The 26,895-nt window shown below is 40.6% G+C and overlaps 1 protein-coding gene across 1 annotated transcript in view; it reads right to left on the bottom strand.

Annotated features, from left to right (window-relative positions):
* LOC140929020 (MAM and LDL-receptor class A domain-containing protein 2-like) overlaps nucleotides 1-26,895 on the bottom strand; it is a 151,707-nt gene that overhangs the window by 3,270 nt on the left and 121,542 nt on the right. Inside the window, exons 112-133 of the mRNA XM_073378838.1 lie at nucleotides 25,501-25,825; nucleotides 24,225-24,953; nucleotides 22,696-22,956; nucleotides 22,099-22,248; nucleotides 19,948-20,267; nucleotides 19,229-19,516; nucleotides 17,619-17,820; nucleotides 16,524-16,811; nucleotides 15,469-15,647; nucleotides 13,828-13,999; nucleotides 9,792-9,920; nucleotides 9,302-9,421; nucleotides 8,730-8,796; nucleotides 7,892-8,064; nucleotides 7,682-7,748; nucleotides 6,840-6,997; nucleotides 5,669-5,741; nucleotides 4,280-4,452; nucleotides 3,269-3,338; nucleotides 1,869-1,906; nucleotides 1,490-1,549; nucleotides 61-145 (exon numbers count right to left, since the gene is read on the bottom strand). Of these exons, the coding sequence (XP_073234939.1) occupies nucleotides 61-145; nucleotides 1,490-1,549; nucleotides 1,869-1,906; nucleotides 3,269-3,338; nucleotides 4,280-4,452; nucleotides 5,669-5,741; nucleotides 6,840-6,997; nucleotides 7,682-7,748; nucleotides 7,892-8,064; nucleotides 8,730-8,796; nucleotides 9,302-9,421; nucleotides 9,792-9,920; nucleotides 13,828-13,999; nucleotides 15,469-15,647; nucleotides 16,524-16,811; nucleotides 17,619-17,820; nucleotides 19,229-19,516; nucleotides 19,948-20,267; nucleotides 22,099-22,248; nucleotides 22,696-22,956; nucleotides 24,225-24,953; nucleotides 25,501-25,825 (4,127 nt within the window). The remainder of the gene's footprint in view (nucleotides 1-60; nucleotides 146-1,489; nucleotides 1,550-1,868; nucleotides 1,907-3,268; nucleotides 3,339-4,279; nucleotides 4,453-5,668; nucleotides 5,742-6,839; nucleotides 6,998-7,681; nucleotides 7,749-7,891; nucleotides 8,065-8,729; nucleotides 8,797-9,301; nucleotides 9,422-9,791; nucleotides 9,921-13,827; nucleotides 14,000-15,468; nucleotides 15,648-16,523; nucleotides 16,812-17,618; nucleotides 17,821-19,228; nucleotides 19,517-19,947; nucleotides 20,268-22,098; nucleotides 22,249-22,695; nucleotides 22,957-24,224; nucleotides 24,954-25,500; nucleotides 25,826-26,895) is intronic.

Genomic DNA, 26,895 nt, shown 5'->3' with positions numbered 1-26,895 from the left:
TAAATGCACTTTTTGGTTTAAAAGCTCAATTAGTTGACTGGGAGCAAAATCTTGGCTTACTTTTTGCTCTTCATAACAAAGTAGGCCACCACAAGAACAACGATGATTAACACGATGCCTGCAGCCACACCCACACCAATGTACACTGCAAGAAAATAAGGCAATATTAATAAAGGGAGCAATATGGCAAGAATTCTCCCACTGGGACTTCGCAAAAATTACACGCAAATCTTCAAACAGGTAACAAAAACAGGGTTGATAACCGGCGTTCAAGGTATTTAAGGAAAAGTCAAGCCATGATCACATTTCAAAGAAATAAAAAATCATGCAAGTTTTAGTAGATTTCGTAGTGAGAGCCACTTTCCAACAATTTGCGAGCAGAAGAATAGTAAATTTTAGCTCAACAAGACCGCTCTTAGTTAATTTCCGTTTACACGGATATTTCTCAGATTTGAATTTCCAGTAGCACGCAATCTTGGTGCCACTTACTCACTTATTTAAGCACAATGTCTTAATATCTCGTTTGAACTGTTTAGTTCAACCATTTCACTTCAAGAATTCAAATAACAGTTCTGAAATAAAAGGTTTGAATACTTCGGATAAAATGCAACCGAATCAATGCCACTTGTGAGAAACACGCAGTATTTTTCTATTCAAAGATAATGTATGATACTGGAACCTCCCGCAGTTAATTACGACTACTGTTTGGGGAGAGGGTTGTTATCTATTATTTTTTCCCTATTCATCTCTCGTATGCGACCACTTGAAACAGCTCATCGTACAAATGAAAATTAAGCCAGTGATACATCGCCTCACCACTACGATAAAGAGGCAAATATTATTCAATTACCAAGAAGATTTACGTTTACAGTGCGTACTAAGTAACTCCAAAGCAAATCTACTTGAATTTGGGGCCCGGTTGTTTAAACGATAGATAGTAATATTCACTGGATAAATCACTATCCAGCGGATAAGTATTAAGGAAACCAATTGCATTGGTTAGAGATTTTCCACATGGGTAGCATTATCCACCTTTTGAACAGCTGCGACATTTTCACCTACACTAGTATATTATTTGCGGTATCTTTGACAGCATTCACACTTGGTGCCTGGGCACGATGCCCGAGTACGGTACTCGCTGGGTACTAATGTGAACACACCCTTTTCTCAAGTACCCTCGCTAGAAATCGGGCACTAAAGGGGGCCCCGGATCCGTGTACACATCGTTTTTGTTAGAGTTCTGAGGCAGTCCATTTCTTTGTGCTCGGTTCTAAGCTCATGTTTCAAAATGGTGTCTGGCAGCGCGAAATGAGGTAACTATGAACAAAGAAACATATCGGGCACTGAAGGTGTGAACACATCACTATTTTGTGCCAGTACTCAAGCACTGATTCCCGAGCACCAAGCGCAGACAGCCTCTTCATTTATGTATTGTTAAACCATTGTTCGATCTTTTAATCACTAGCAGCGTAGCACTATTGGTTCTTACCGGATGATTTGCTCTTCTGACTTCCTCTTTGTCCAGCGCCAGTTGGCTGAATCACTAATTCTGTGTAAACCAACAAGAAACGAGAAGTTAGTTTCCTACTTGTTTTACTGAACTCACTCCTACCTTTGCATTCCGTATATACCCCCATCTACACGCAGATAACGAACATAAACCGCTTAAAAACCTCTTACCCTCCCCCCCCTTCGCGCGCACAAAAAATAGTCTGTCCTCCAGTGCTCCAATTTCCTTCTGCCCAACGGGTATTCCAACAGTATCACAGTTTTATACCGTTTGCACAACGCCAAGTTAGATATTCAATGAATATAAAAAGATGTTTCAGATGTCGAGTAAACAAAATGCAAAGCGTCAGAATACTTACTTCTTTGACAAATATCTCCAGTCCACTGATTCGTACACCTAGAAGAGATAGTTCGTATATTTACTCCGTTACGTCATACTCTAGAATGGATCAGCAGCTATCGGAAATTGTTGTTGCTGCTCATTCTTACTTTCTTTCTTTTTTTCAGAATTTACTTAACGTAAATGACGCTCCCTTTCAAATAAACGCCTCTTGTCTATTAAGCGCCCCCTCATAGAATTTAAGTTTGTATTAGACGCACCTTTCTTTTAAACACCCCCCCCCCCCCTTATCTAATAGAAGCCCCATCCCCCCCAATGACACTTTCTCCAAAGAAAAGGAAATAGTATAAAGGGGGAACATTTTTTATTCAGTTTCTTAGGGTTTGTGAATGGATCTTGTCAATGTCAAGTTGAAGGTACAAAGATAGGCTATCAATGACAATACAATGACCCTCAACCAACATTTTGACACCGCAGTCGAGATTTGACTGACAGCGAAATGAACCTCTTGACGGCCTCAATAGACGTATCAATGGGTGGACTGATTGGATATTCTGCTATTTGTAAACTCTAATGGTATTTTCGCTAAAGGCATAATATTAGTTTTGTTACGCTTGTCATAGTAATGAGAATTAACTCTCTTTTGAATGCCTTCTAGTTATTAAACGTTCCCTTGGTAGACCCCTAAACTTAAAAAAAAAAAAAACACCCCGGGCGTCTATTAGACCATTTACAATAGTCGATTAGAATACTTCTACTGGTAAGGTTAAGAATATTTTTAACCGATGACGCTGGCACAAGCAGAAGTACAATCGTGTTGTGTAAGATGAAGACGAACCCTGCCGCTAGCAAAATGTCATAAGCACGGACACAAGAAAAGAGAAGTTTTTATCCTTGTGTTTGTGCTTATGCTTGCGTCTAGGCAGTTTTCACAGGAAATAAGGGGACTTGACATTACAGTTGCGCGTTCGTCGCGGGTGGAAACCAGGCTATTAGTCTACTACCAAAGCGCGCTGTGTAGTTTACAAGCAGTTAAATGAAATTTACGTAGTTAACAACGAGGAGACCCATCCCGAGGTGTCGTTCAGCGGTCGGTTTGGTGGCACAGGGGCCGTTAGCCTTGCTTGCACCAGTTCCATGTGGACAATACGGTGATAAGTGGAAAACACTACGCTTCGTTTGGTTCAAAACTATAAGGGCACGCTTTGTCTCGTGGTCGGTCTGTAGTAGTATGCTTGGGGGTAAATTGTCAAAATGAATGAACAGGATTTGCGCATGTATATAACAAGTTCTATCAGGGTATGTTTGGTCAAGGCTTGTGATTGACCTGGTAGGGTTGCTACAGACAGTAAGAGGTCAAGGCTCCAAAAAAGGGGAAAGTGTTTAAAGCATACTAAAAGTGCTTATGGATGAACTTACCTGCAGGTCCTTGTGACGTTAGTTGTCTGCTCACATGTGCCACTATTATAGCAGTATTGAGCGAAACATCCTGAAAAAAAAAAAGAAACAACGAGGATAAGAGACGTTTCGCTCACCATCTTCCGTCACGATACTAGCTAAGCCCTTCAACCCGGCTCCACAACAATTGAAATGTGCCCTTGAGGACCCCCTGTTATATATACCATTGACAACTGTACTGTCTCCGTTTCAGGGTTAGTATATCTCTTTTCCATATAAAATTCAAGGACTTTTCAAGGACCATATTGTTAAATTTCAAGGACCTAATTTATTACTTTTAACACACGTACCAAATAAACTATAAATATATTCCAATATTAATGAGCTTTTGTTTTTAAGGGCAACCAATTTAATGAAAATTCGTGAGTCGATACCTGACTTTCATTTTCTCAATGCCCATTTTATTCTGTTGGCTCCAAACTACCATTTGCCAAAGTGTTTTGTAGGTTTGAAAATGTTCCACAAATCAAAATTCAAAGATTTTCAAGACCACAATGAATGGAAGAGAATTTCAAGGACTTTCACGGCCTTGAAAAGAGACTCTAAAATTCAAAGGTGTTCAAGACGCGTGCAAACCTTGAAGTTTAAACTTGCCTAACTCCCACCAGGACTCATTAAAATGGTCGCATTTTGGTGTTTGATTCAACAACAGTACTTGAAGATTAAGCAATTGTTGGCTTAACACTTTTCTTTGTAAAAAGAACAGTATATGTTGCAATTGAAATGGCTGTTTTCTTTTTCGGTTGTTGTTTTCCAAAATTATTACTTTAACTTTTTTCTTCGTTCATACTAAATGTTCCGAATCTTAAACAAAATAGAAATACATAACAAGCTACATGTCTTTTTTAGGTCAGAACTTAGAGCAAACTTATCGGCAGCGAGCTTCAAATAACACTGAATCATACCTGACTCTCAACACACTCGTTTGAGCGATAAGTTTTAATTAACAGTGCTAACTGAATTATTACTTACTTCCACAATTGAAGTCAATTTGATTTTTGGAGTAACCACAAGAGCTTATTCCATTGCAGATGTCAGACTTATTGACACATGCTCCACTACAGGGTTGTAGAGCAGTCTGGTTTGTACAACCAATTGGATCGTTCTTGGTCTTACATTGTTTCCCAGTATACTCAAATGGACAACTGCAACACAAACGATAATGCATTATCGCATCTATTCTAGAGAGCGGCTAGCTCGAGTAAGCGCCGCACTTGAGAGCAAAACTTTAAGCGCTGCCCCTCGCTCCTCACTTTACCAGCAATGATGCAATGGCGCCTGCTGTATTCATTTTTCTTGTCACTTTGGTTACGCAGATATTCTCTCTTACCCGTTAGAACAAAAAGAGAGAACAAGAAAAAAAGACTACGAAGTCTTGTTCTTTGCAACTATGAACTGTGCATCGTCACCTCGGAAACCTGTTTAAGTAATGATCCGGGTAAGGTGGATAGCAATTTCTTTTGTTATGCAGCAACGGTGCTTTCCCCACATAGGAATGTTCTCATTTTTACACAGAGAATGCATAAACCTACATGAAGGCCGTTTACGCAATAAAATGCATTTACACTCCACTTTGAAAGGGTGTTTTTTTGGTGTTAAAAGATCTTGACCAATCACAAGAGTTGAAAACAATAGCCAAGAAAAGTTTACAAATTTACATGTTCCCCACATAGGATTTCTTTGTTATTCAAACTGAGACAGATTTTGTTATATGGAAGATGGTTGGAAAGTAAGGATGAATATATGTACTGCTTTATGAAGTTTTGTTAACTTTTGCTGTTTAAGCCAATCAGAAGTAAGTATAGACAATAGGAAAGTTAGCACCTTTTTTGCATTCCAACATGTTCGTTGCCGTTGTTGCTATCGTTCTTATCTGGACCGTTTCTTAATAAGCGCATGGCGTTTTGTACTGAACACGGAAGTTGTCAGTGGTGAGCATATGAGACATTTTCTGCCTTTTATTGTTTGTTTTTTCTAGATGGCGCACAGTTTCGGAGAGATTTACGAGATAATTTCGGATTAAGTAAGTCGAGAAAGGCCTCATCTCAAATCACCTCAAAAACGTTCTAAGTTGTGTAAAAAAGAACGGGAAAGAAATTAGACAAAAAGTGGCACTGCCTCGAGGTAATTTTCAAGTTTCCTTTTAATGTTCATTGTTTAAAATAACTATGGATTCCAGGTACACTGTAGTGTAGCAGAGTGGCTATTCAGTCAAAGACCACTGAATACGCGGTCAAAATGCGTTATGAGCATTAGTGCTGATCAACATGGGTCTTGTGGCCTCTGCTCTTTTACTTGGCTGAAAATATTTCACAATTAATTTACACTCACTAAAGTTAGATAATACATTTGAATACTTACAGGCAAACCCTGAACCCTGAACTTTGCAATATACAATGGCCTTTATTAAAGCAGAAGTCACCTGCGTTGCAATCTGTAAAACAAGGAAAAAAAAAACAGTTTTAAGAGCCAGAAAATTATATTGCCTCCGTCTTCAAAAAGCGCAATTATTTCGAGTTGAGTTATTAGATGATTAGAATCAACAAAAGTAATAGCCTTTTCCAGATCAGTTCAGATCGTGGGGTTGGTGCTAAGAGACGTGAGCAAATGACGGCGAGGGGGTAGGGTAGGGGGTGAGAGCGAGGTGTTCCTCCTCTCTCCCTCCTTATAGTTTTCCCGCTCTTTTACTTAGCGCCGCACTCAACTATCCGCACTCCTGGAACAGGCTACAAAAGTAAAGAAAACTGAAGAATTCTAAGCTCAGTAATGAACGTGAACGATTAGCACAGTTGGTTAGTGCGCAGCCTTCTGTGCGGGAGTCTGGTTCCGAGTTCAGGTGTGACCACAATCCTTTTTTCGACTGTTTTCATTTCCGTGGAGCTTTAAATGAAGTTAAATAATTATTTCACACAGTTAACAGTCAGTCAGTTAGTCAGGTCAGTCGCCGGTTTGGCTCAAGCGCGGTCAGCCTTGCTTGCATCACCTCCATGTGCTCGGTGCAGTGTTTCCCTGGCGGCCACTCTCTTCGTTTAGCTTTTAGATCATTCTTTTACCCCCATACTCCCGCCCACTGATAAATCAGTGTGACAGGTACCTGGTTCCATTGGCGTGGGGACTCATGGCTGGAGGGCGCGGGTTTGCCAGCCATGGGGGCGTAATTCTGTCTGGGGGCTGGCTTTGCCAGAAGTGGAAGCCCCTGGACATCCCGGGCACCCACCTCCACCAAACAACGCAGCAGTTGATAAATACCCGTAAAACGAATCACTGTTAGAGAGAGCGGTGGGAGTGAGTGCACCATCGACTTCAGGTTTGTTAGTCAGACGACTATTTGGAGCTACCGACGCAAGGACTCTTTACCTTTTAGTAAAAGATGTGATAATGAGCATGTCACGAGCATGGGACAACGAAACAAATTTTAGTCCCCGAAAGGATTCGACCCTATCTCGATCAGCGGGCGGGAATCTTAAGGCCTGTCGGAACATACTGGTTATCACATCTTTTATATTCATAAACAAAAGTGTTCCTTTAGTACCTCCGCAGTAGTTGATGATATCTTCCGATTTTAGTGAACGACAGGTGACATCTTGATTGCAGACTTTGGCAGAGCTAACACAATGGCCATCACAATCTATAAGACCCTTGGAACATTTCAGTGTCTCACACTGATTTCCTTCATAATTGGGTGGACACCTGAAACACAGCGATAATGTATGAGAGAACAAATCAGCTTACAAATGGATCCAGAAGGCTCGTAAATATCTTAGAATGAATTAGGCTATGTTGAGACTATACCGGAAAGCTTTGTGCCCACACGAAAAGCTGTCCAGCATAGTATGCCATAGGAACAGAACTGGAACTAGTTGTTGACACACATCGAAAATCGTGCTGGAGCAGTTGGCCGAGAGGGTATAGTGAACTAAATCTCAGTCCACTCCTGACTATTTATTTCCGTCTCTGTGGATTCCAAACCTCGCTCCTACTTATTGACTTCCGCGACCATCAGAATACCTGTGTACACTGCGGCTATCCGATATGTGACACTTTACTTTAGAGATCAGTGCGGCACAACTTTTGTTTTTCAGATAAATGTTAACAAATCTTCAATGAACATTGTTGGAAAGAGTACAAGACCATAACGCATCGCAGTATGGGTCGTGTCATAAAAAAATTACCAAACTCAACTATGAAAAATCAAAGCTCAATGTTATTGAACGGTTTATTTCGAGTTTTAACAGGACAAACGTCTGCATTCTCAGGCGAAAAACGGCCGAAATACAAAGGATTTAAAGCTACCCAATGACTTAGCGGTCTTGTTGGGTAGGCACGAGGCGTTAAATTCCGACAAGGTTAAAACCGCAAACAAGATGTACTTACTGGCAAAATGGTTTTCCACTATTGGGATTACACGTTCCACCATTGAGACAGAAATTGCTTGTGCACTCTGCAGTTAATAGAAAAAAGAACAAAAATAAACCAGAAATCATTTCAGTTTATAAGCCCATGGCACCTTAACTCAAGAACGTTTTCGCAGGCGTCGCTGTTGCTCTTGCTTAAGCTCCCTGGCTGGAAGAAGGCATCACTCACCTTGGCAAGTTTTGACAAAATCAGCGGGACTAAGACCACAGTTGACTCCGTTTTGGCACACGTCTTTTTTGGTAGCACAGAACCATTTTCCTACTTTACACTGTATTTTATCTGGTGGACACTTGCAGTTGGTACAGTTGTCACACCTTGGGCCGGCGTAGTTGAGATTACATCTACGAAAAACACCAGGTTGTGTTAAATAAATAGCAACACGACCATAAAAAGACCTTTATGATGCGGCGACCCCTTTGCATAACGCCCCCTTTGACGTAAATATTAATAGGAACAGTAGAGAGGTTAAGCATCACGTTTACGTCGAACGGCAAACGCGAATTTGTACTACGTGACCAAGTTCCCCCTTAACTTGTCGTTTACTGTTCATTGTTTCAACACATAATTTTGTAGTTTCACGCCATTTTTTATCGATAGGAGTTTTTTTTTAGCTGCTTTTATCTGCTCATTTTTTGTTTTGAGAAATTCTCAACTTGAATCTGACATTTGCCGTTTGCCGTATACGTGAAGCTTAAACTCGGCTCTATTCAAGTTCGGAATTTCTCAAATTAGAAAATGTTCAGCTAAAAACAGTCAAAAACAATTTCTGTAGACAAAACTAACGTGAAGCTACTAATTCTGGGGCAGAGGTAACTAACAGTAGGACAAAACGAAAGGGAAAACTTGGTCACGTGGTACAAATTGACCTTTGTCATTTGCCTGAAACGTGACTCTAAATCTCTACAAATATCTTTATTCTGACGAATAGACAGGAGATGTGATCTTAGTTATTGCAAGAGTGTGTGGCTTACTTTAAAGGAAGACTTTCTTTTAGTAATATACTTACACACAATCTGGTCTACCATAGCCGTCTAGTTGACATCTGCCATTGATACAAAATCCCGCAGTACATTCTGGAAACAGAGCAACACACTTGTTACCAAATTAACTTCAAATAACACTTTCAAATTCAGACGACTGGGTTGCGGTATAATTGTTAAACAAAACAGAGTTATATTTGAAAGTATCCGAAAGGTGATACATACACTTGACAGGCATTTTTAAGTGTTGCTTAGCGTAAACTAAGAGTAAATTGCATAAAAGATAGAGTTTGACCGGGCTCAACTACAGATGTGTGACGGTCACAACTGACGGAAGCGGAAGGGGTTGGGGTTTGGGGGGTGGATAGGTGGATGAGTACAACTCGAGCATTGCTTTTCCCACAGGTTTTCAACGCTAGCAGAAGGCCACAGTTACATGATGTGAGTGACGAACTTTCCTTGGCAAATTCTGGCTCATAACGCAAGGGATTCCTTTCCCGACCGTGTTTATTTAGCGCATCGTACACCGTGAATACCCCATAACGATATCAACTAAGTTCATCTGAAGTGCGTCAATAGCAAGGAACAGGATACTTACTGCAGTGTGCTTCATCACTCCAGTCATCACAATCAGGTTTGCCGTTGCACTGTACTGATTTGTCCAGGCATTTTCCAGTTGATCGACAGTATACTTGGGTGTAGTCACAATTACTGTTAGCTGCAAACGTCAGCAAATTAATAATAGCGTGAGTGATGACCAACCACCGCTAAGCATTTGACCTTTAAGTTTGCAAGTGAATAAATAATAGAAAAAAATATATATATCTATATAAAACAAAGGAAGTAGTGGAGGTTCACAAAGACAATTTTATGATTCCCATAAAGCACAAGTTATCTCTATTATTTGCTTTTGCTTTCATGACAACAACCGAGTGGAATATTATTAAATAGATACACCAATCTACGAGAGTCTACTCTCTCAAACTGTGACATCTTTGAAACAAGCACTAAGTGCCACCCCAGTGAGAAAGCGTCTGCCCCATAGGAGTCCATTGGGAGCAAGTCAGTTATCATTTTTAGTTACTTACGGCAGTTAGCAAGAGAGCCTTCGTCCGAATGATCTTGACAATCCGCTACACGATCACATACAAAGTTGGAACCTATGCACTCGCCATTTTTACATCTAAACTGGTCACGCTTGCACTGGCCTGGTATGGCTGTGATGAAATGAAATGAAATGAAATTAAAGAATTAAGAGGACGTGGAGAACTAAACTTTACTTTCTCAGATTTTCACTCCAGGCAGAGTAAACGTTATAATTATCAATATTCTTTGTTTGCAACTACTGTATTTGACTAGACGGCCATACTGGTTCACAAAACATTTTATTTCCGCGGAAATTGCACAAAAAAAAACCAAGTTCCTAGCGGGCTGAAACGCTTTTGTTTTTGTCAACCACCATGGCTACCGTGAACGTCAGCTGCAAACCAGCAATCGACGGAAAACATCGTTTCGATACAGGTAGTTTCGAGACAAACTCAAGCAGTAAAACTGAACAACTTCAAAAACTAAATGTACAGTTTGCGCATGGACATGTACAAGTAAAACATATGGCGTGAACATTCCTAGCTGGTTCCATAAGACAATTACACGAAACTTTTCATACCTCTACTGAACTGACTTTTATCGTAACGACTTTGTATAGAAACGACCAGTAAGCCAATCAATTGTTCTAGTCTGCTATTTCCTTTATGCCTCACCGAGAAAACCGATTAATAGAATTGAATAGCAGTCTCACGTTTTCGTCAACAGATTCAAAGGTTAGAGCTATGTGGTTATGCGGTGAGTGTAAAAAGGGGATTAAGTTAAAGGGGCTATGTCACTGCAGTCCAGTTCATTTTATTGAGCTATTTTGAAAAAATAGCTCATATGTCAGTGGTGTGAGCGTATGTATCTTTGTGGCTTTGTAACTTTGTATGTTCGGATGTTTGTTGCAAGAGCCAATAAGGTTGAAGGTACTATTAGTTGATGCTTAGGAACCAATGAGATCTTGGCATCTATTTAAACATGGCATTGGTAAAGGTCGAACAAGGGCACTTTGAGACCGCCATCTTGATCCTTCACAATTTTTTTCGTCTTTTATTACGGGTACAGGTGTTTGGAAGCATTACATAAAATATCTTCATGATTCAAACGCTGTGAACAGTGACGCAGCTGTTTAAGGGTTCATATTTAAGTGTGGATGCTGCTTCGAGGCATTTCTGACCTAATTCGGCTATCGGTACAACGCACGTCAGTATGAGTTCTGTTTCACCTGCTACAACTAGGTAGAGTATAAAAGATCATATATTTTCTAATCTTTTCCAGTGAAGCAATAATTGACATTTAGATATAGACTTTAATTCGAAAGTATGCGCCCTATTAAATGTGGTTTTAGAAGTTTAAAAGGCAGCCTATTTTTTTGAAAGCTGTATCGATTATTGTTAATCCTGTAAACAAGCTTTAAAAATATTATTCTCTCGCTTACAAAGTTCAACCGACCTTTTTCGTTCTATTTAGTAAAGATGCATAACTTCAGTAGAAACAGTAGCGTTAGGGAATAAAATTGGAAGAAGCTAGTTGACACAATAATTAGATACTGTTATATTGAGTGGAGCAACATGATATAAGTAGAAATATATTTCAGCAGTTTGATAATTTTCTTGGAAGTTAATAAATGTTAAGCTATCAACCTTGACGTTGCATAAACATAATTTATTGCAGATGTTGTAATAAAGCCGAGGTGATTTCTTAAAATCGTTTGAGAAAATTTTGTAGTAAAACCATTTGCCTTTTTTTTTTTTACGTACGAATTGTGAAAGGGCCAAAGACCAACATCTTCACATGCAAATTGTGTGCATGAGTTATTTTTATAATTCTGTTTACTAGATTACTGTATGATAACTCGAATTCCCTCACGTACGAACCACGAAAGGGGGCAAAGTCCAACACTTTCACGTGCCAGCTGTGTGACTGTACATCTCATGCAGATTGGCTTTTCACAATAATAATAGTAACTTGCACGTATGAAGACCTGTTTCGTTTTGTAACCAATGCCTTAAAAAAGGCTCTTGTCTTTTAAGACATAATGGCTTTTAAAACATGACGAAATAAGTTGTCGGAGTTAAAGACTGTTTCACAAATGTTAATAAATGTTAGGTTATCAACCTTGACGTTGCATGAAACATAATTTAATTGCAGATGTTATGATGAAGCCGAGGTGATTTCTTAAAACCGTTTGAGAAAATTTTGTAGTAAACAATTTGCCTTTTTCTACGTAGGAATTGTAAAAGGGCCAAAGACCAACATCTTCACGCGCAAATTGTGTGCGTGAGTTATTTTTATAAATCTGTTTACTAGTTTACTGAATGATAACTCGAATTCCCTCACGTACGAACCACGAAAGGGGGCAAAGTCCAACACTTTCACGTGCCAGCTGTGTGACTGTACATCTCATGCAGATTGGCTTTTCACAATGATAAATAGTAACTTGGACGTATGAAGACCTGTCTCGTTTTGTAACCAATGCCTTAAAAAAGGCTCTTGTCTTTTGAGAAGCAATAGCTTTTAAAACATAAAGAAATAATTTGTCGGAGTTAAAGACTGCTTCACTGAGTAGAATCGCACGTGCAAACCTCGTGAATTATGATGATGCAACCATCTACCACAATGATAAAAATCCTGGTATTTCGTAACTATTCAGTATTCGAAGAGTCACATTTTGGCTTAAGAAACTCCGAGGAAACCTTAGAGTTTTCCTTCTAATCAACGTTTGGTGAGTAGAAATTTATTTCACTTTAACGATTTGTTTAACTTGCATGATGTAACAGGGAAAGACAGAGGAAAGTGAATATATAGCTTGAGGATCGACTCAGCTGAGCGTTTCGCGTTTTCATTTATGTACCGCAATACGCAATTTCGCATGAAAACCCAATCTACATTTAGGATGAAAGAGGTAGATTCATCACTCTTGGTAAGGTTACACCGAAGCATTAAAGTTACACTGAAGCATTCAAAATAGCTCATGCACGTTTAACGTGCCTATGTTTTAATTTTGCCAATTAATCTCCCTCAATCGCTATGGAACTTAAAACAAGCAAAGAAATTACAGGTAAATGACAAAATCAGAGATCCGAGACAAATAAATATGTCTCCTGAGCATTATTTTTGAAGTTGCAAGCAGCAGGGATCAACTTTGAAAGAACTGTTAGGCTGATCAGTTTTCAAAAACCCTAATTTCAATCCGTTTCAATCTTCTTCAGTTTTGCCCATCCGTGGCACCTGTTGTATCTGTTGTGTTATTTTAACCTTCCTTTAAAGTTTTAAGCGGTTATTTCTATGTTTCTCTTAATTTAACGGGCATTTTGTAATTTCCTAATTTGGCTGAATTTCGTGACACAGCTCCTTTAACGAGATAGAATATGACATGGCATGAATTACTTTTTTCAATGTGAAGAGGGTAACGCTCAGGGTGACTTAATGCCATGGTCATAGATTACCTATTGTTGTAATTGACTTCAAATTACAACTGGGGCGTGTGGGCTAGTTTATTTTAAACGTCTATGTATGCGCTAAACACAAACTTTACTTTTTTTTAAGATAGTAACGCTGCTTATATATATTTTCCTTGATAATCTTGGACAAACTACGGGTGGTAATTATTCCGGCCAGTCCCTTCGTTCCGTAATACTTTCAACGGACTACCGGTATGACAGCAAAAAATTATGACATTCTTGCCACTTCAAGCTGTTTATCTTTCGTTTCATATTCCCCAGGGGCACCAAAACCCTTTTTAGTTTATCCAGAGTACTTTTAGACCTCTAGGAATGCAAAGCCGGTGAGACATTTTCCAATTCCGCCCGCTATCAAACTTTTGAATTCGACAATTTTAGGTTCCCTTTTTCTACGAAAAATAGCCCAACTTGGGAGGTAAAATGTGAAAATTAAACCTTAGAAAATCGTAGGGAATTTATAAGATAAGCTTCGAAAATTGTACATGAATGGAACGGTCATCTAGAAATTTTTAGCCGCCCTCAAGTAATAGAAATTCTGAGATTGTTTACTGAAAAAACTCATTTCACTTACTATGCGAACATGATGTAAACGTTATATCATCAATTGCTATGTCACTAGCCGCAGTTGGGCCTCGCTCTGCCTCGAAGATGACAGTAAATGCTGTCTTGTTCTTGACTAAATCACTGAAGTTGTGAGTTCCTCGGTACCATCCATCGCCCTGATTTCCGGCAACCTTCCATACCTGATAGAGATTAAGGTTTCGTCGTTTAAGAGAATAAAAGATAGAGCCACAGTTACGTCAACTCTCGCCTTGCGGACACGCCACTATTACGGACAGCTCGCTATTACGGACACCCCGCTATTACGGACACCTCGCTATTAAGGACACCTCACTATTACGGACGCCCCGCTATTACGGACACCTCGCTATGACGGACACCCCGCTATTACGGACACCCCGCTAATATGGACAACTGCTAAATACCCGTCGAAAATTAGACACTTGACTGAAACAAACTCCCGCTATTACGGACTTACGGACACCTTTCTCGGGCCCGACAGCACAATTTTATTGTTCTAATCAACATATTTCAAAGTTTCAGCAGCATTATTATTAATTTATTCCCTCCTCTTTTTCTGTTCGCCTTTGTCACGGCTTTGGTTGGATTTGCGCTTCTTCTTCCGCTCGTCATTACTGGAGAGTCCTTCTATTTTTCGTCTTAAGCCCGGACAATGTTACACTTTCGCTAACATGAATGAGGTGGTCTAGTTTTCGAAATACTTCTTTACGCTACAAATCTTGTAAATAACTCAGGGTTCGTGCAGATTTTGGAGTCCAAAATTCAAGACTTTTTTCGGACTTTCTTTCCAAAACAATAGTTTCTTTTTCCTGACACAAGGTTACCAAATAAGTAATCAATAGGGACCTTGACGAAACCGAGGAACCAAGCCTGTTTTTGATGCCCAGTAAACGTACAGTAACCACGGTGCAATGCGGACAAAAGAGAGTTCTGAAACTTCTATTCTGAGATTGAATGTCATGGCTACGGGCGAAATTGAATATTAAGCACATACCGTAGCTTAGAGACTTTATCTCTCTTTTTCTTTATTTTATCTCTATTATTCCAGACTTGCTCCAGGGCCAGAAAATTACGAATGTGTTACGAATTGTTTTGTTTGTAAATAAAGCTCTGACGCACTTTATATGCAAAACGCAACTAACCTGCAATTGGTTCTGGAGACATTACGCAATATAAATAAGTGTAATTGATCTAATATCACGAATTTTTTCTCCCACCCCGCTATTACGGACTCTCGTTATTACGGACACTAAACCGCAGTCTCGAGGGTGTTCCCAATAACGGGAGTTGAGTGAAAACTGAAGCCTGTCCCGCTCCCGTACAAACGAATTCCAGAGGATTCTAAATTTCCATTTGGGGGGGGGGGGGGGGGGATTTTACCCATAGACTCAAAAGTGGTGTTTACAGTCACTTTCTATCAGAAACCTCATACAAAGGACTTGAATTCATCCGCTGAGGAGTTTCTGCTTTTGAGTTAATACATGAGGAAAAAATAAAAACTGTTTATTCACAAGGGAAAAGGAAATGAAGAGGTTTACCCTGTCTAGTTCATCTCTACTAAAAGACCCTAGCAGTAACTCCTTTCAGAATAAGAGTTATTTTTACGATATTTCACACGATACCACAGTACCTCTTTCCTTTGCTCGTTATCGGGCTCCACCAACATGCGCAGGATACCCAATCCAGAACCATACATATAATAGAAGAAGTCAATTTTGCAGTATTTTTGTGTGACGTTCGAAAAGTAATGAGACACTCTTGCAATGTCTTTAGGCTTGAAACTTGCAGCATTCATGAAAAGGTAATATCCTAGAGATATCAGGAATCAAAAAGCGTTAATTAATAGAGCGGAAATTCCATTCTCTTGGGGCCATTTAACTTCCAAGAGAAAATGAAGACGATGCTTATTCAAAATTTTGGGGTGAAAAACAAAGAGCATTATGGTATGTTATGGTATTTTCTGGAGTGGTCAATTGCCGCTTGCTTACAATTGCAACAAAATTGGAAGGGAGAGTAGGACAATAAGAGCTTCAGTGTGAAAAAGGCAGACTACAAAATACTTAGAAACTACAAAAACAACCTTTATGAGACCCAATAAGGGCGAAACAGCTGTCCATGGCTGCCACTGGCCGGGTGATATGGTTGTGCGCATGTGTGAGGGACTGGCAAGGCCGTGGGTTGGTGTATGTGTACCCCTTGTTTTAAGTTTGCCTTTGCGCACACATGTTCTTCCTTGATGTCAAATAAAATTTCAAGCTCTACTTTGCGGGTAAGGTGACCATATAAGGAAATGGCAATCTGCGAATACACCGCGATAGCTCGAGGGGTGAGCGAAGTTTCCGGTGGATACTTCGACCTCTCGCAAATCGCGAATAACCCTTAAAACTTGTGTCATACATTAAAGCCTGCTCGCGGGCTATTTTACTTGCATACGTCTAAAGACAAAAGCAGTCCATTTTTAAACCTTTAAACTCTGATATCAAAACAAAAATTCTCATTAATTTTGTTGTCTGTATGCATTTCCTATAGAAGTAGTGGGGAGAAGTTGTTGTTAGAGTCTCAATTAAATTCATCTTGTGTGATCAATCCCTTAATTCTTGTGACCATAATGTTTTACGGGGCAAAGATATTACAAGGAGAAAATTGATGCTGATCACTCTTGGGGCTCAAAGGGTTAATTAATACCAGTTGAATCCTCCTTAGTGTGGTCATAACGCGGACCAGTGTTTCGGCTTGGTGTTTCTCCTTGCCCTCGTTGAAACTTTGCCGGTGCTGTCGAATCGACCGTCCAACCACACAAGCCTGTTTCAAAATTACACGATCCTGGAGTAGGAGAACTTGTTGGGGCGAGGGTAGGGGTAGTACTGTCATCTTTGCAGCACATGATGCCACCAGCGTTACCAACTGAAATATAGCTGCAGCCTTGAAGGCTACCAGCAGCAGCGGAGTATTGTGTCATTCTCTTGAACACGCCTAAGAAAATGGAGTAGATGCTGTGGTTCAGTATTATTCCTGGTATAATTTTTATTATCCTTTGTTTTTTCCTTATGATATTGAGTTTAGAATAGAGGAAAAATAGAGTCACAAATACAGGTTTTACAGTATTGCAAGAACACAATTTGAAAAAGCTAAAAAAGAAAACAGCTGACAAAAAGGAGGTTAAGCCCTCTTTGGATAGTAAAATGATAAAACGTCTAACATGTTTCCGCCACCACGACATTCTAACTACAACCCGTAGTAGAATGACGACGGCTATCAGGTTTTCCCGCCAAAACGACACTGGTTCATGCGCGCAAATAACTCGCCTCGTAATCGTCCTCGTCTTAGAACCAAAGGCTATGCTCAAACTTAAACCGATTTTCGTTCCGACACTAAAAGTTATCCGGTATAGTATGAACATATATCAGATATGTGACTCTCCACTTTAGAGATGGGCCCGCCGCAGCTTCGCTCCCTTAAAGAAATTAGTGAGCTTAAGCAGCGACGTTTTTGAGCGACACACGTCAAACGGAAGTGTAGCCTGTGTACAGACGTCTCCCCTCCCTTAGAGAAAAACGGGAGAAGACTGAGGGAGGGGACGTCTGTAAACAGGCTACCGGAAGTGGTCTTTTTTCATTTGTGGACAGTGTTTTTGCCCAAATTTTTGGACAAATCGTCTGTATAATGGTAAAGATACGCCTTTGCTAAGAAAAAAAAAATCCCTATTGCGCCGAAATCACTGTTCTTATGCATGAATAAAAGCCCTACCCGGTATCTAATATGAGAAGGGTGGATCCTCACCTGAGTCACAGGAATCTGGGCCTTGACAAGCAAGACCGCAGCAAACAGGCTCTGAACAAGGTTCATGATATTGACCACAGCCATAATCTGTGCCAGTCTTTACTCGCTTGCATCCATCACCACCTATATTGTTCTGCATGCAGTGATTTATTGCGCCACTAAAGCGACCATAACCAGCCTTCTGGCAATCCACACCATTTGTCTACAGCAGGAGTGAATAAACCAAATTTAGCCACGCAAAACTACAAGAATCTGTTATTCCTTTGTTTTCAAGAAAATTCGTCGTTAATGTCTCGTTTAAATGTAAAAGTTCTTTTGAATTCTGCAGATCATGCAATCGAGACAAAGAGGCCTATTTACCAGGTCCCGGTTGTTCAAAAGATGGATAGCGCTATCCAATGGATAGATCACTACAGTAAAACCCCGCGACTAAGAATCTGTTTAGCCTAAAATTTGAAACAGGTTCTTATTTTCTAAAATCTACGAAAAACTGCACACTTAGATAAATATAAGATATGTCAACTGAACCACCAAATACTCTTAGCTATATTGTATTTTGTTTCTTTGGAAACTAAGAACCTATTTAAGAAGCTACATAGCCTAAACATGTGTTAACTACTATTTATATAAGAACCTGTTAAGGCTAACTTGGAAAAATCCAGAATCTTAGTCGCGGGGTTTTACTGTATCCTGTGGATAAGTATTAGGAAAACCAATTGCGCTATCCAGTGGATAGAGATTTGACCGGTGGATAGCGTCATCACCCTTTTGAAAAACTGCACCCTTGGAGACCCAGGGGCAGATAGTGGGGACGACGGAAAGTCTAAACGGACGAGAAAATATGGCACGAAGGAAAAAAAAAGGAACGGCGAGAAGAGCCCCTGGGGACAATGTCTTACCAGACCAGTTACAAACTGTCGCGGTCGTTCTGGCTTCTGATTGGTGCCAGAAAACTTTTGTGTTTTTCTGCCCAATCAGAAGGCAGAACGGCGGCGACCGTTTGGAACTGGTCTGGTAAGACATTGTCCCCAGGGGCTCTTCTCGCCGTTCTTTTTTTTTTCTTCGTGCCATATTTTCCCGCCCGTTTAGACTTTCCCTCGCCCCCACTATCTGCCCCTGGGTCTCCGAGGATGGAAAAACGGGCCAGATATATAAACTGAGAAAAGAAACTTTGCCACCATCTCAGAATAAGCTGAAGGGCCAAGTCCACACGAATCCAAAGACTTTTGAAACCGCATATTTTTTTACACGAATCGGGATTCTGTCCACACCAAACCAGTGAATCCAGAGACCGAAACGGTATTTTATTGAAACCGCTCTCCTGAGTAGTTTAAGGACCCGTCCACACGAATACGAATAAAAAAAAGAGGTGGAAAAAAAAAAAAAAAGAAAAAAAAAAGAACAAAGAAGAAAGAAGAAAGAAAAATGCCCGAATTCGTGTGGCCACGGCTTAAAACTAGTTTCTGACTACAACTAAGGCCCGGTCCACACGAATCCTGATACTGTTTTAGGATTGGCGGGGCCAAAATCAGGAGTTACAGTTTGTTTTTATATCGTCCTACAGATGCAAATTCCTTACCGAGGTATCCCCATGACCCCTACTGACTCACCCGGTTTTGGATCTCAAAGACGTCTCCATAGGTTCCACAGACGTGCCACCCAGCTTGACAGAGATCGGCTGGTTGATTACAGGATCTGCCCCAGGTGCCAATATCGTCTCCGCACTTGGCTCCTGGTGTGCGTCTGGCTCGAAGGTTCTTTTGTCCAAACCACCTTCCCTTGCAGCCTGCCACACTTGGATGGGTGAAGAAGCCTTCTCTTCCGCCATCAGAACAGCCACTTGTTAGAGCTTTGTCTCCATATTTCAAGGCAGTGTCGTCTGTAAATGTGCATTGACCCTGAATTCCCCGAAAAAAAAGGAAAATAAGAGTAAACTCCATTAAGACATTGTCAAAATAATTACATTGCAAACATGACACGTGATGGATAAGTGGCACAACCTGCAGACTGTGGTAGAAACAACAATCTTTAATAGTATAGGGCGAATCTTTCCTTGTACACGTTATTCATAAACCTGGGGAAAAAGTATATCAATACAAGGAGGAAACGTTTCCCTTGAATTTTCGCGAACAGAGACACTTTGCATAGTGCAAGTTCTTGTGAATGGACTTAAAACAACTGATTCAAACAACCTTTTATATGCTTGATGTTACGATATTCACGATAATAAGCCTCGATCAAGACAATGATGATCATTTGCATTGCCTATTCAGTCCGCCAGTGTTTTCACTCAATGAACGTCATGGGACGAGAGTCGACTCTGCTTTACCTGGAATGAGATATCATCAATGGCGATATCGCCCTTATAACTAGTTCCTCTCGAGGCGGTGATGTGAACGCGGAAGCCATAATCACTCTTCAGCCGTATGATCGCTCGAATCCAATTATCCCCTTGTGGTCCTGTTCGATTAAACACCAACTGAACGCTATCGCCACTATTGATGTAAACCAGCAATGAACCACAATGTTCTCCTTTCATATGGTAGTACAACGTCATCTGGCAGCTGGAAGTTGGAAGCATGTAAGGACTTTCTAAGATGGCAACAGATCCCGTGTTGTACCAGCTAGCTTCGATGTGCATGTAGTATCCTGGACAAAAGAATACATAGTAAGTCCTCCATGGAAAAACAATTTAAGATGGAATCCACCAGGAAATTTAGTAATTTTAATTTTCAGTGGACTGGACAAAAACCGCGTACCAGAATAATTTAAAGAATATTGCTTTTCAAGGGCTTTAGACGTAATTAGTTATCTGTAATAACACCAAAAAATTTCTTATGGGAGCCTGAAAAAACGAATGTCAAATTTCACAAGAATTGTGAAAACACATGTAAAATTTTGAAAATTTCATGCGCAAGATACCATTTTGTGAAGTTTGACATTTATTTTGTCGACCTTCCATAAGAAATTTTCTTTGGTGTTATTACAGATAACTAATTACGTCTATAGCCCTTGAAAAATGTAAAAAAAAAAAAAAAAAAGGCAATATTGTTTAAATTATTCTGGTACAAGGTTTTTGTCCACTGAAAATTTAAATTTCCTGATGGATTCCGTCTTAATAATTATCGTGGTTCAATGTGCCATTTCTGAGTCGCGCCAAGCCTCTGTTTCAAAGTGAGGCAAACTGCGAAATCATTGACATTGAAACGATTTTCCACTCCCATGCAAATGATACTTATTTTCACAAGAAAGATTTTGCACTTAGCCTTGTTATGAAAGCAAGATATTTTTTAACTCGGAATTGGCCTATTATATTCTCGCTTGCAAATCCATTTCATTGGTTTCAAGATAATAATCCCAAAAAATGAAGTCAAAATTTGAACCGAGGACACAATTAAACATTCCCATAGCCATTTTTTTTTTTTAACGGTTTTCAGACGAAATGTTTTGGGAATTGTCCCATCATCAAGCTTTGGTAACGTTACTAACGCCGTTAAGCAAAAAACAAGCGTCAAAAATAAGCGTGACATTTGTTGGTACAATGGAAGCTTTCGTAAGCGAACACCCTCGGGAGTTCGCACGCAAAAAAGGTGTCCGTAACTGGAGCTGACGGCTTACGGGAATGTAAAAATACATTCAGTGGAAGCTCTCGTAGGCGGACACCCTCGGGAAGCGCAAAAAGGTGTCCGTAACTGGAGCTGGCCGCTTACGGGGATGTAAAAATACATCCGGTGAAAGCTCTTGCAAGCGGACACTCTAGGGACGCGAAAAAGGTGTCCGTAACTGGAGCTGGCGGCTTACGGAGAATGTAAAAATACATTCAGTGGAAGCTCTCATAAGCGGACACCCTCGGGAAGCGCAAAAAGGTGTCCGTAACTGCAGCTGGCCGCTTACGGGGATGTAAAAATACATACAGTGGAAGCTCTTGTAAGCGGACACCCTCGGGACGCAAAAAAGGTGTCCGTAACTGGAGCTGGCCGCTTACGGGGAATGTAAAAATAAATACAGTGGACGTTCTTGTAAGCGGAAACCCTCGGGACGCGAAAAAGGTGTCCGTAACTGGAGCTGGCCGCTTAGGGGGATGTAAAAATACATACAGTGGAAGCTCTTGTAAGCGGACACCCTCGGGACGCGAAAAAGGTGTCCGTAACTGGAGCTGGCCGCTTACGGGGAATGTAAAAATACATACAGTGGACGCTCTTGTAAGCGGAAACCCTCGGGACGCGAAAAAGGTGTCCGTAACTGGAGCTGGCCGCTTAGGGGGATGTAAAAATACATACAGTGGAAGCTCTTGTAAGCGGACGCCCTCGGGACGCGAAAAAGGTGTCCGTTACTGGAGCTGGCCGCTTACGAGAATGACCGTTAGAAAGGCTTCCACTGTACGACAAAACGAACTGCTACAAAAGTATTATACACGTTACTGTAATATTAGGTCAGAATTTGAGTGAATGCGGCCTTCTTCCTGTAACAAGATAATTACCTTGTGGAGTTCCTTTGGTGTGATCAACAGCGGGACCAGTGTGTTGAGAGTGTGTACTTCCCTCTCTAAGGTACCACGGCATGTCACTAACGGCAGAGTTGTTCCAGTGACAAGTACCATGCTCGAAGTCACAGGCACCGTTCTTTGGCCCTGCGTACAAAGATTTAATTTATTTTCCGATAACAAGGTCTTCGTGAAATGAAACTTTAATAGGAATAAAAATACAGGTGGGAATGAAGAGTTTGTTTTCCTTTATTTTCATCTTATCGTTGGTTTAAATTTCATTTGCCTTTGTATTAAAGACATCTCCATGCATTAACATGCCCAAAAGCGAAATAAAATTAAACCGAACCAAGGAAGTCTGACATAATAAATTAAAACAACAACAACAACAACAACAACAACGATGTTTTTGCAACACTGGATAGAGTGAAATATATAGTTTTATAGAGATACATACCCTTAACAATTGTTTTTAACACGATGCTCTTAGTATACACAACGCATGTTTTAGAAGACCGTTGGTGAACAACATAACAACGTGCCTACAACAAGGATAAAGTTGCGTCCGTAGTTCAAAAAACACATCTTACGCACCTAGAGTTGGTCTTGTGATTGGTTGGTTATTGCACTTGGGAAACGTTTCTTGGCACGGTTTAATGACGTCTTTAAAGTCGCAATTGTGGAATTGAATGTCATCAATTGCAATGTCGCCTGAATAATCCCATCCACGGATTGCACTTATCGCGATTCTTGATGTTTTGCCGGCTGTATCGGGACCATACAAACTAACCATTGCATTCTGCCACTTGTTTCCACGGTTCCCCCATAGCCACCAAAGGTTCGCTTCTTTCCAGACTGAAAAATGATTTTAAAAAAAGCAAATGTTGTAACCCTTAACTCTTGTTATTTCCCCACAATTTTTCACCATCACCATTATATAGACTACACCTGTAGCTGACAGCTGATACAAGTGAAGTCGTTATTTAACCAGCTCGAAGTCGAGATGTCTTGATATCTGCCAAGCTATTTTCCTTTTTTCTTTTTGCGTTTTCTGGATAGAGGCGAAGTAGAGTTGACCGTTTAGGTAGCCAATCAGAAGACAGGAGTCATCGCCCATCTTGCTCACCACTGGAGCCGAGCTTATAATACATACCTTAGTAAACGTAAGCCAACCTTGAGTGATCATCTTTAATAGCACCTCCGAGCTTTGAGAAAATTTTAACGTACATGTACCGTATATCCATTATTAAGCTCCCCGGGGGGCTTATTTATTTTTAAATAAATTTGAGGGGCGGGGGGAGGGAGGGGGGTTAATAAAGAGAGGGGGCTTATTTAATTTAGCAAAGACGATGGTATTAGTTCTCCATAAAGAACTATAATACAAAGTGGAAAAGCTCAAGCACAAGAAGTTGGAGGTCATGCAGCCGAGAATCAAAAACAAATCCGAACTTCCAGTTGGTGAATAAATCATCCCGGATAAGTCCACGCGCAGTTTTACAGTCGTGATTGATTGATACGGTATCATTTATTAGTGAATAATAGTAAGGGGGAGGGGAGAGGGGAGCTTATTTCCCCTGAAAAGGGGGAAAGGGGCTTATCAGAGAGGGGGGCGCTTAATAGAGCCCGGATTTACGGTAACTTACTACAGTAATGCGTTTATCACAGAACACAAATGATCTGATTTGCGTGGATGGAATCCTAGTGTACGTCTAATAAGTCAGACCTAGGAGGCTAGATCAGCCCGTTCTTTGAAACAATTCCTCATTCACCAGAATTAACAAGTCAGATCAGTCTCTTCTTAAATAAGAGTGATAACTTTTAGCGAGAATCTCGATGAAAGCCTCTTCATTTTCAAGATAGTTACTTCTGACAAGCGCCTCTAAACAATGCGTCATTTGTATCCACAAACACGCAAAACCTACGTTTTGAGAGAGTCAGCAACACGGACGGAGGCAGAGTAGCATTTATCTAAACAAAAAACGCGGGGCAAGGTTATATGTATTTGTCAACAATGCTTTTGAATTGTATTTAGGGTACGGAGAGAAATGCCTGTACATGGAGCTGCGGGGTAAAGCGAAATAAGATCACAAGTTATATTACAGAACGCAAAGTCCCCTACTCACCTTTCAAATTATTTGGGTCGTTATACACATACGCCACAACTGCAAGCCAGCCAACACCAGAGCCATACATGTGGTACCAGAAGGACATATAACATCGCCTCTGTATTACAAGCAGCCTACTCTCCAGATCAGCGTGAGCCCAGCCTTTAATATGACTTACACTGGAGGCATCCAGGTAAAGGTAACGACCATATACGTTCTTGAGGGTATGGTCATACGATGGACCAGTGTTGAGGCTTGCTGTTTCTCCGCGCCCTATGATCCAATCCATCTGATCATGACCATCCTGATTATTTTTCCAACAGCTTTTGCAGTCTTCAAAGTTCTCGTCCATCAGAGATGGTTTGGGTGTGGGTGTTGGCGCAGCAGTGGGCCCTAATGACCCACACTTAACGAACCTGATATCATCCAGCGCTATGTCTGATTGATATCCTTTGCCGCGAACAGCTTCAAACACAATGGAGAACTGTCTGGTACTTCGGATGTTAGCATAGGTGCAGCGCCACTTGTTTCCTTGGTTACCACTCTTTGTCCAGACTGTCTTCTGCGTCTGATCAGGTTTAGGGTCGCTGGTGAAACGTTGGTATAGAGTTAACTTGCCCATGCTTCTGCCGTTCATGGAGTAGCAGAAATAAATCTGACAGGTTGACGAAGGCATCATGTTGGGTCCCAGGAGTTCTCCAAAGTGACCAGGGAAAAAGCCGGTGACCTCGGCATAAACATACCATCCTTTAACAAAATGCACACAAATTAGAATTGCGATGGTGCAATCGATAGTTTACCAATGTCAGACGCCCTTGGGAAATTAAACATAGTATCTGTATGTCGTGTCCACAAGACAATATATTTGTGGAAACACCATTTCTAAGTGCAGCATATCATAACTTACAGCGGCTATGTCAGGGGCATATTGCTTTTTTCGGTCTTTTACGTGCTGATGTCATTACCTAATGCCTTTACACACAAAAAGTGTCCTGTAGAATAAAGAAGAAAATATCGAACAAATTTCATCACGGAGCCCAAGCATAACATTAATACCACCACAATAATTTTGTTTGGTGAGTTTTGGAGGGATAACATTAAAACTCGCAAAAGTTGGCCCAAGTTATTCAAATTTTAACTCATGTCCATCCTTGTTATCCAGACGACAGGAAACAGTTTCGTTGCCTAATTATAGCCTTAAAAACAAAATAGGACCATTGCTTTTTGAATTCAATTGATGCGAAAAAACTAGCGTAACATGGCCCCTAGAATTCAACACTGTTTTTCTCATTACCTGCGCCGGACGTGTGATCGCCATCGGGACCTGTCTGATAACTAGGTGTCTGGCCTCGATTTCTTGTCCACTTCATATCTGCGAACCTAGCAGACTTCCACAGACACATGTTCTTGTCAAAGTTGCAGTCTGCAGCATTAGTAGATCCGTTGGGGGGTGTTGGCTGCGGTGTGGGTGGAGGGCATCTCAGTTCATCAGCCCCATCAGTGCAGTCTTTTTCTCCATCACACTTCCAATTAATGTTGATACACAAGTCGTCGGCTGAGCAGTAAAATTCATTACTCGTACATCGAGCCGCTCCTGTGGGAACTGGAGGAGTTCCGCCCTGAAAACAGAATTTTTAATAACAAACAAATTCAAGTAAGGCCTAGTTTTACTAGGCCTTACGGTTTACTAAGGCCTTGTTGCTGGCTAAAATATCGAGGAAAAGGCAGAGAAGGCAACTGCGACGTCGAATTCGAACACCTGGTGATGATGAGGAAAAGGCTTCTTGTCCGAGTTTGTTACTGCTATTTTTTGTTGCTGCAGTCAGTTGAAGATGAAAGCGTAAGTTTTTGTAGTTGTCGTCTTTTGTCTAGAAATTCGGGATGGTGGGATGTACTCTCAGGCAATAGCCTACGCTTTTGTTTTCCTCCCATCCAATCGTATCTTCGTTACTTTCAGCAGCCGAGCACTCGAATCGGACACAAACACTCTTTCCACAGCCTATACGCACAGATTTAGTTTCTCTTTTACACATATCTTTATGCAGCTGGAAGGCAAAGTTTTCCTCCAAAGAGCAATTTTATTCGACTTAACACGGGAAAAGAACAAAAAATGGGGCGAGCTTTTGCTCATACGCATTGAAGGAAACCGGCACCACGATAGGCTGCCGGCTCAAATGAATTGAAATTTGTTAAAATGTAGTTTTTAGTAAATCGATATCACTTTGACAACAATACACAAAAAACTATGAAGTCGATTAAATCTGAATTTCGCGCGATCTAGACCTGGTACTGAAAATCCGACAACAGGATCGTTAAGTGCGGTGTTTAGCAAAACACATCCGTGAGAAGTAAAAAATTCTGTATGTCTAAATTCAAATAAAACGCAAATATATTTCAAACCTTATATTTTCAATAGCCGTGATGAATTGTTTAATAAAAAAGTTCTAGATAACTCAAATAAATCTTAAGTAGTGTCAGAAGGCTGCTTAATACTCATATTTCGAGGCAAGGAATTTTGGTGTATTTTTTTTCTTGCAATCCTGAAAACTAACCTGTTTTCTCACCACATGTCTAAGTGCAACTTTGTTCTAAATTTTGACTTTTAGCGCTTTCTGTATATCACTAAAACGGCTCAACAGAATTCTTTTTAAACCTTATCACACAATCTCCATGATGTATAAATTAATGT

Source organism: Porites lutea, chromosome 2 (assembly GCF_958299795.1).
Source record: "Porites lutea chromosome 2, jaPorLute2.1, whole genome shotgun sequence".
NCBI lineage: Eukaryota > Metazoa > Cnidaria > Anthozoa > Scleractinia > Poritidae > Porites > Porites lutea.
The sequence above is the reverse complement of the archived record's forward strand: the minus strand, read 5'-3'. Positions and strand labels throughout refer to the sequence as shown.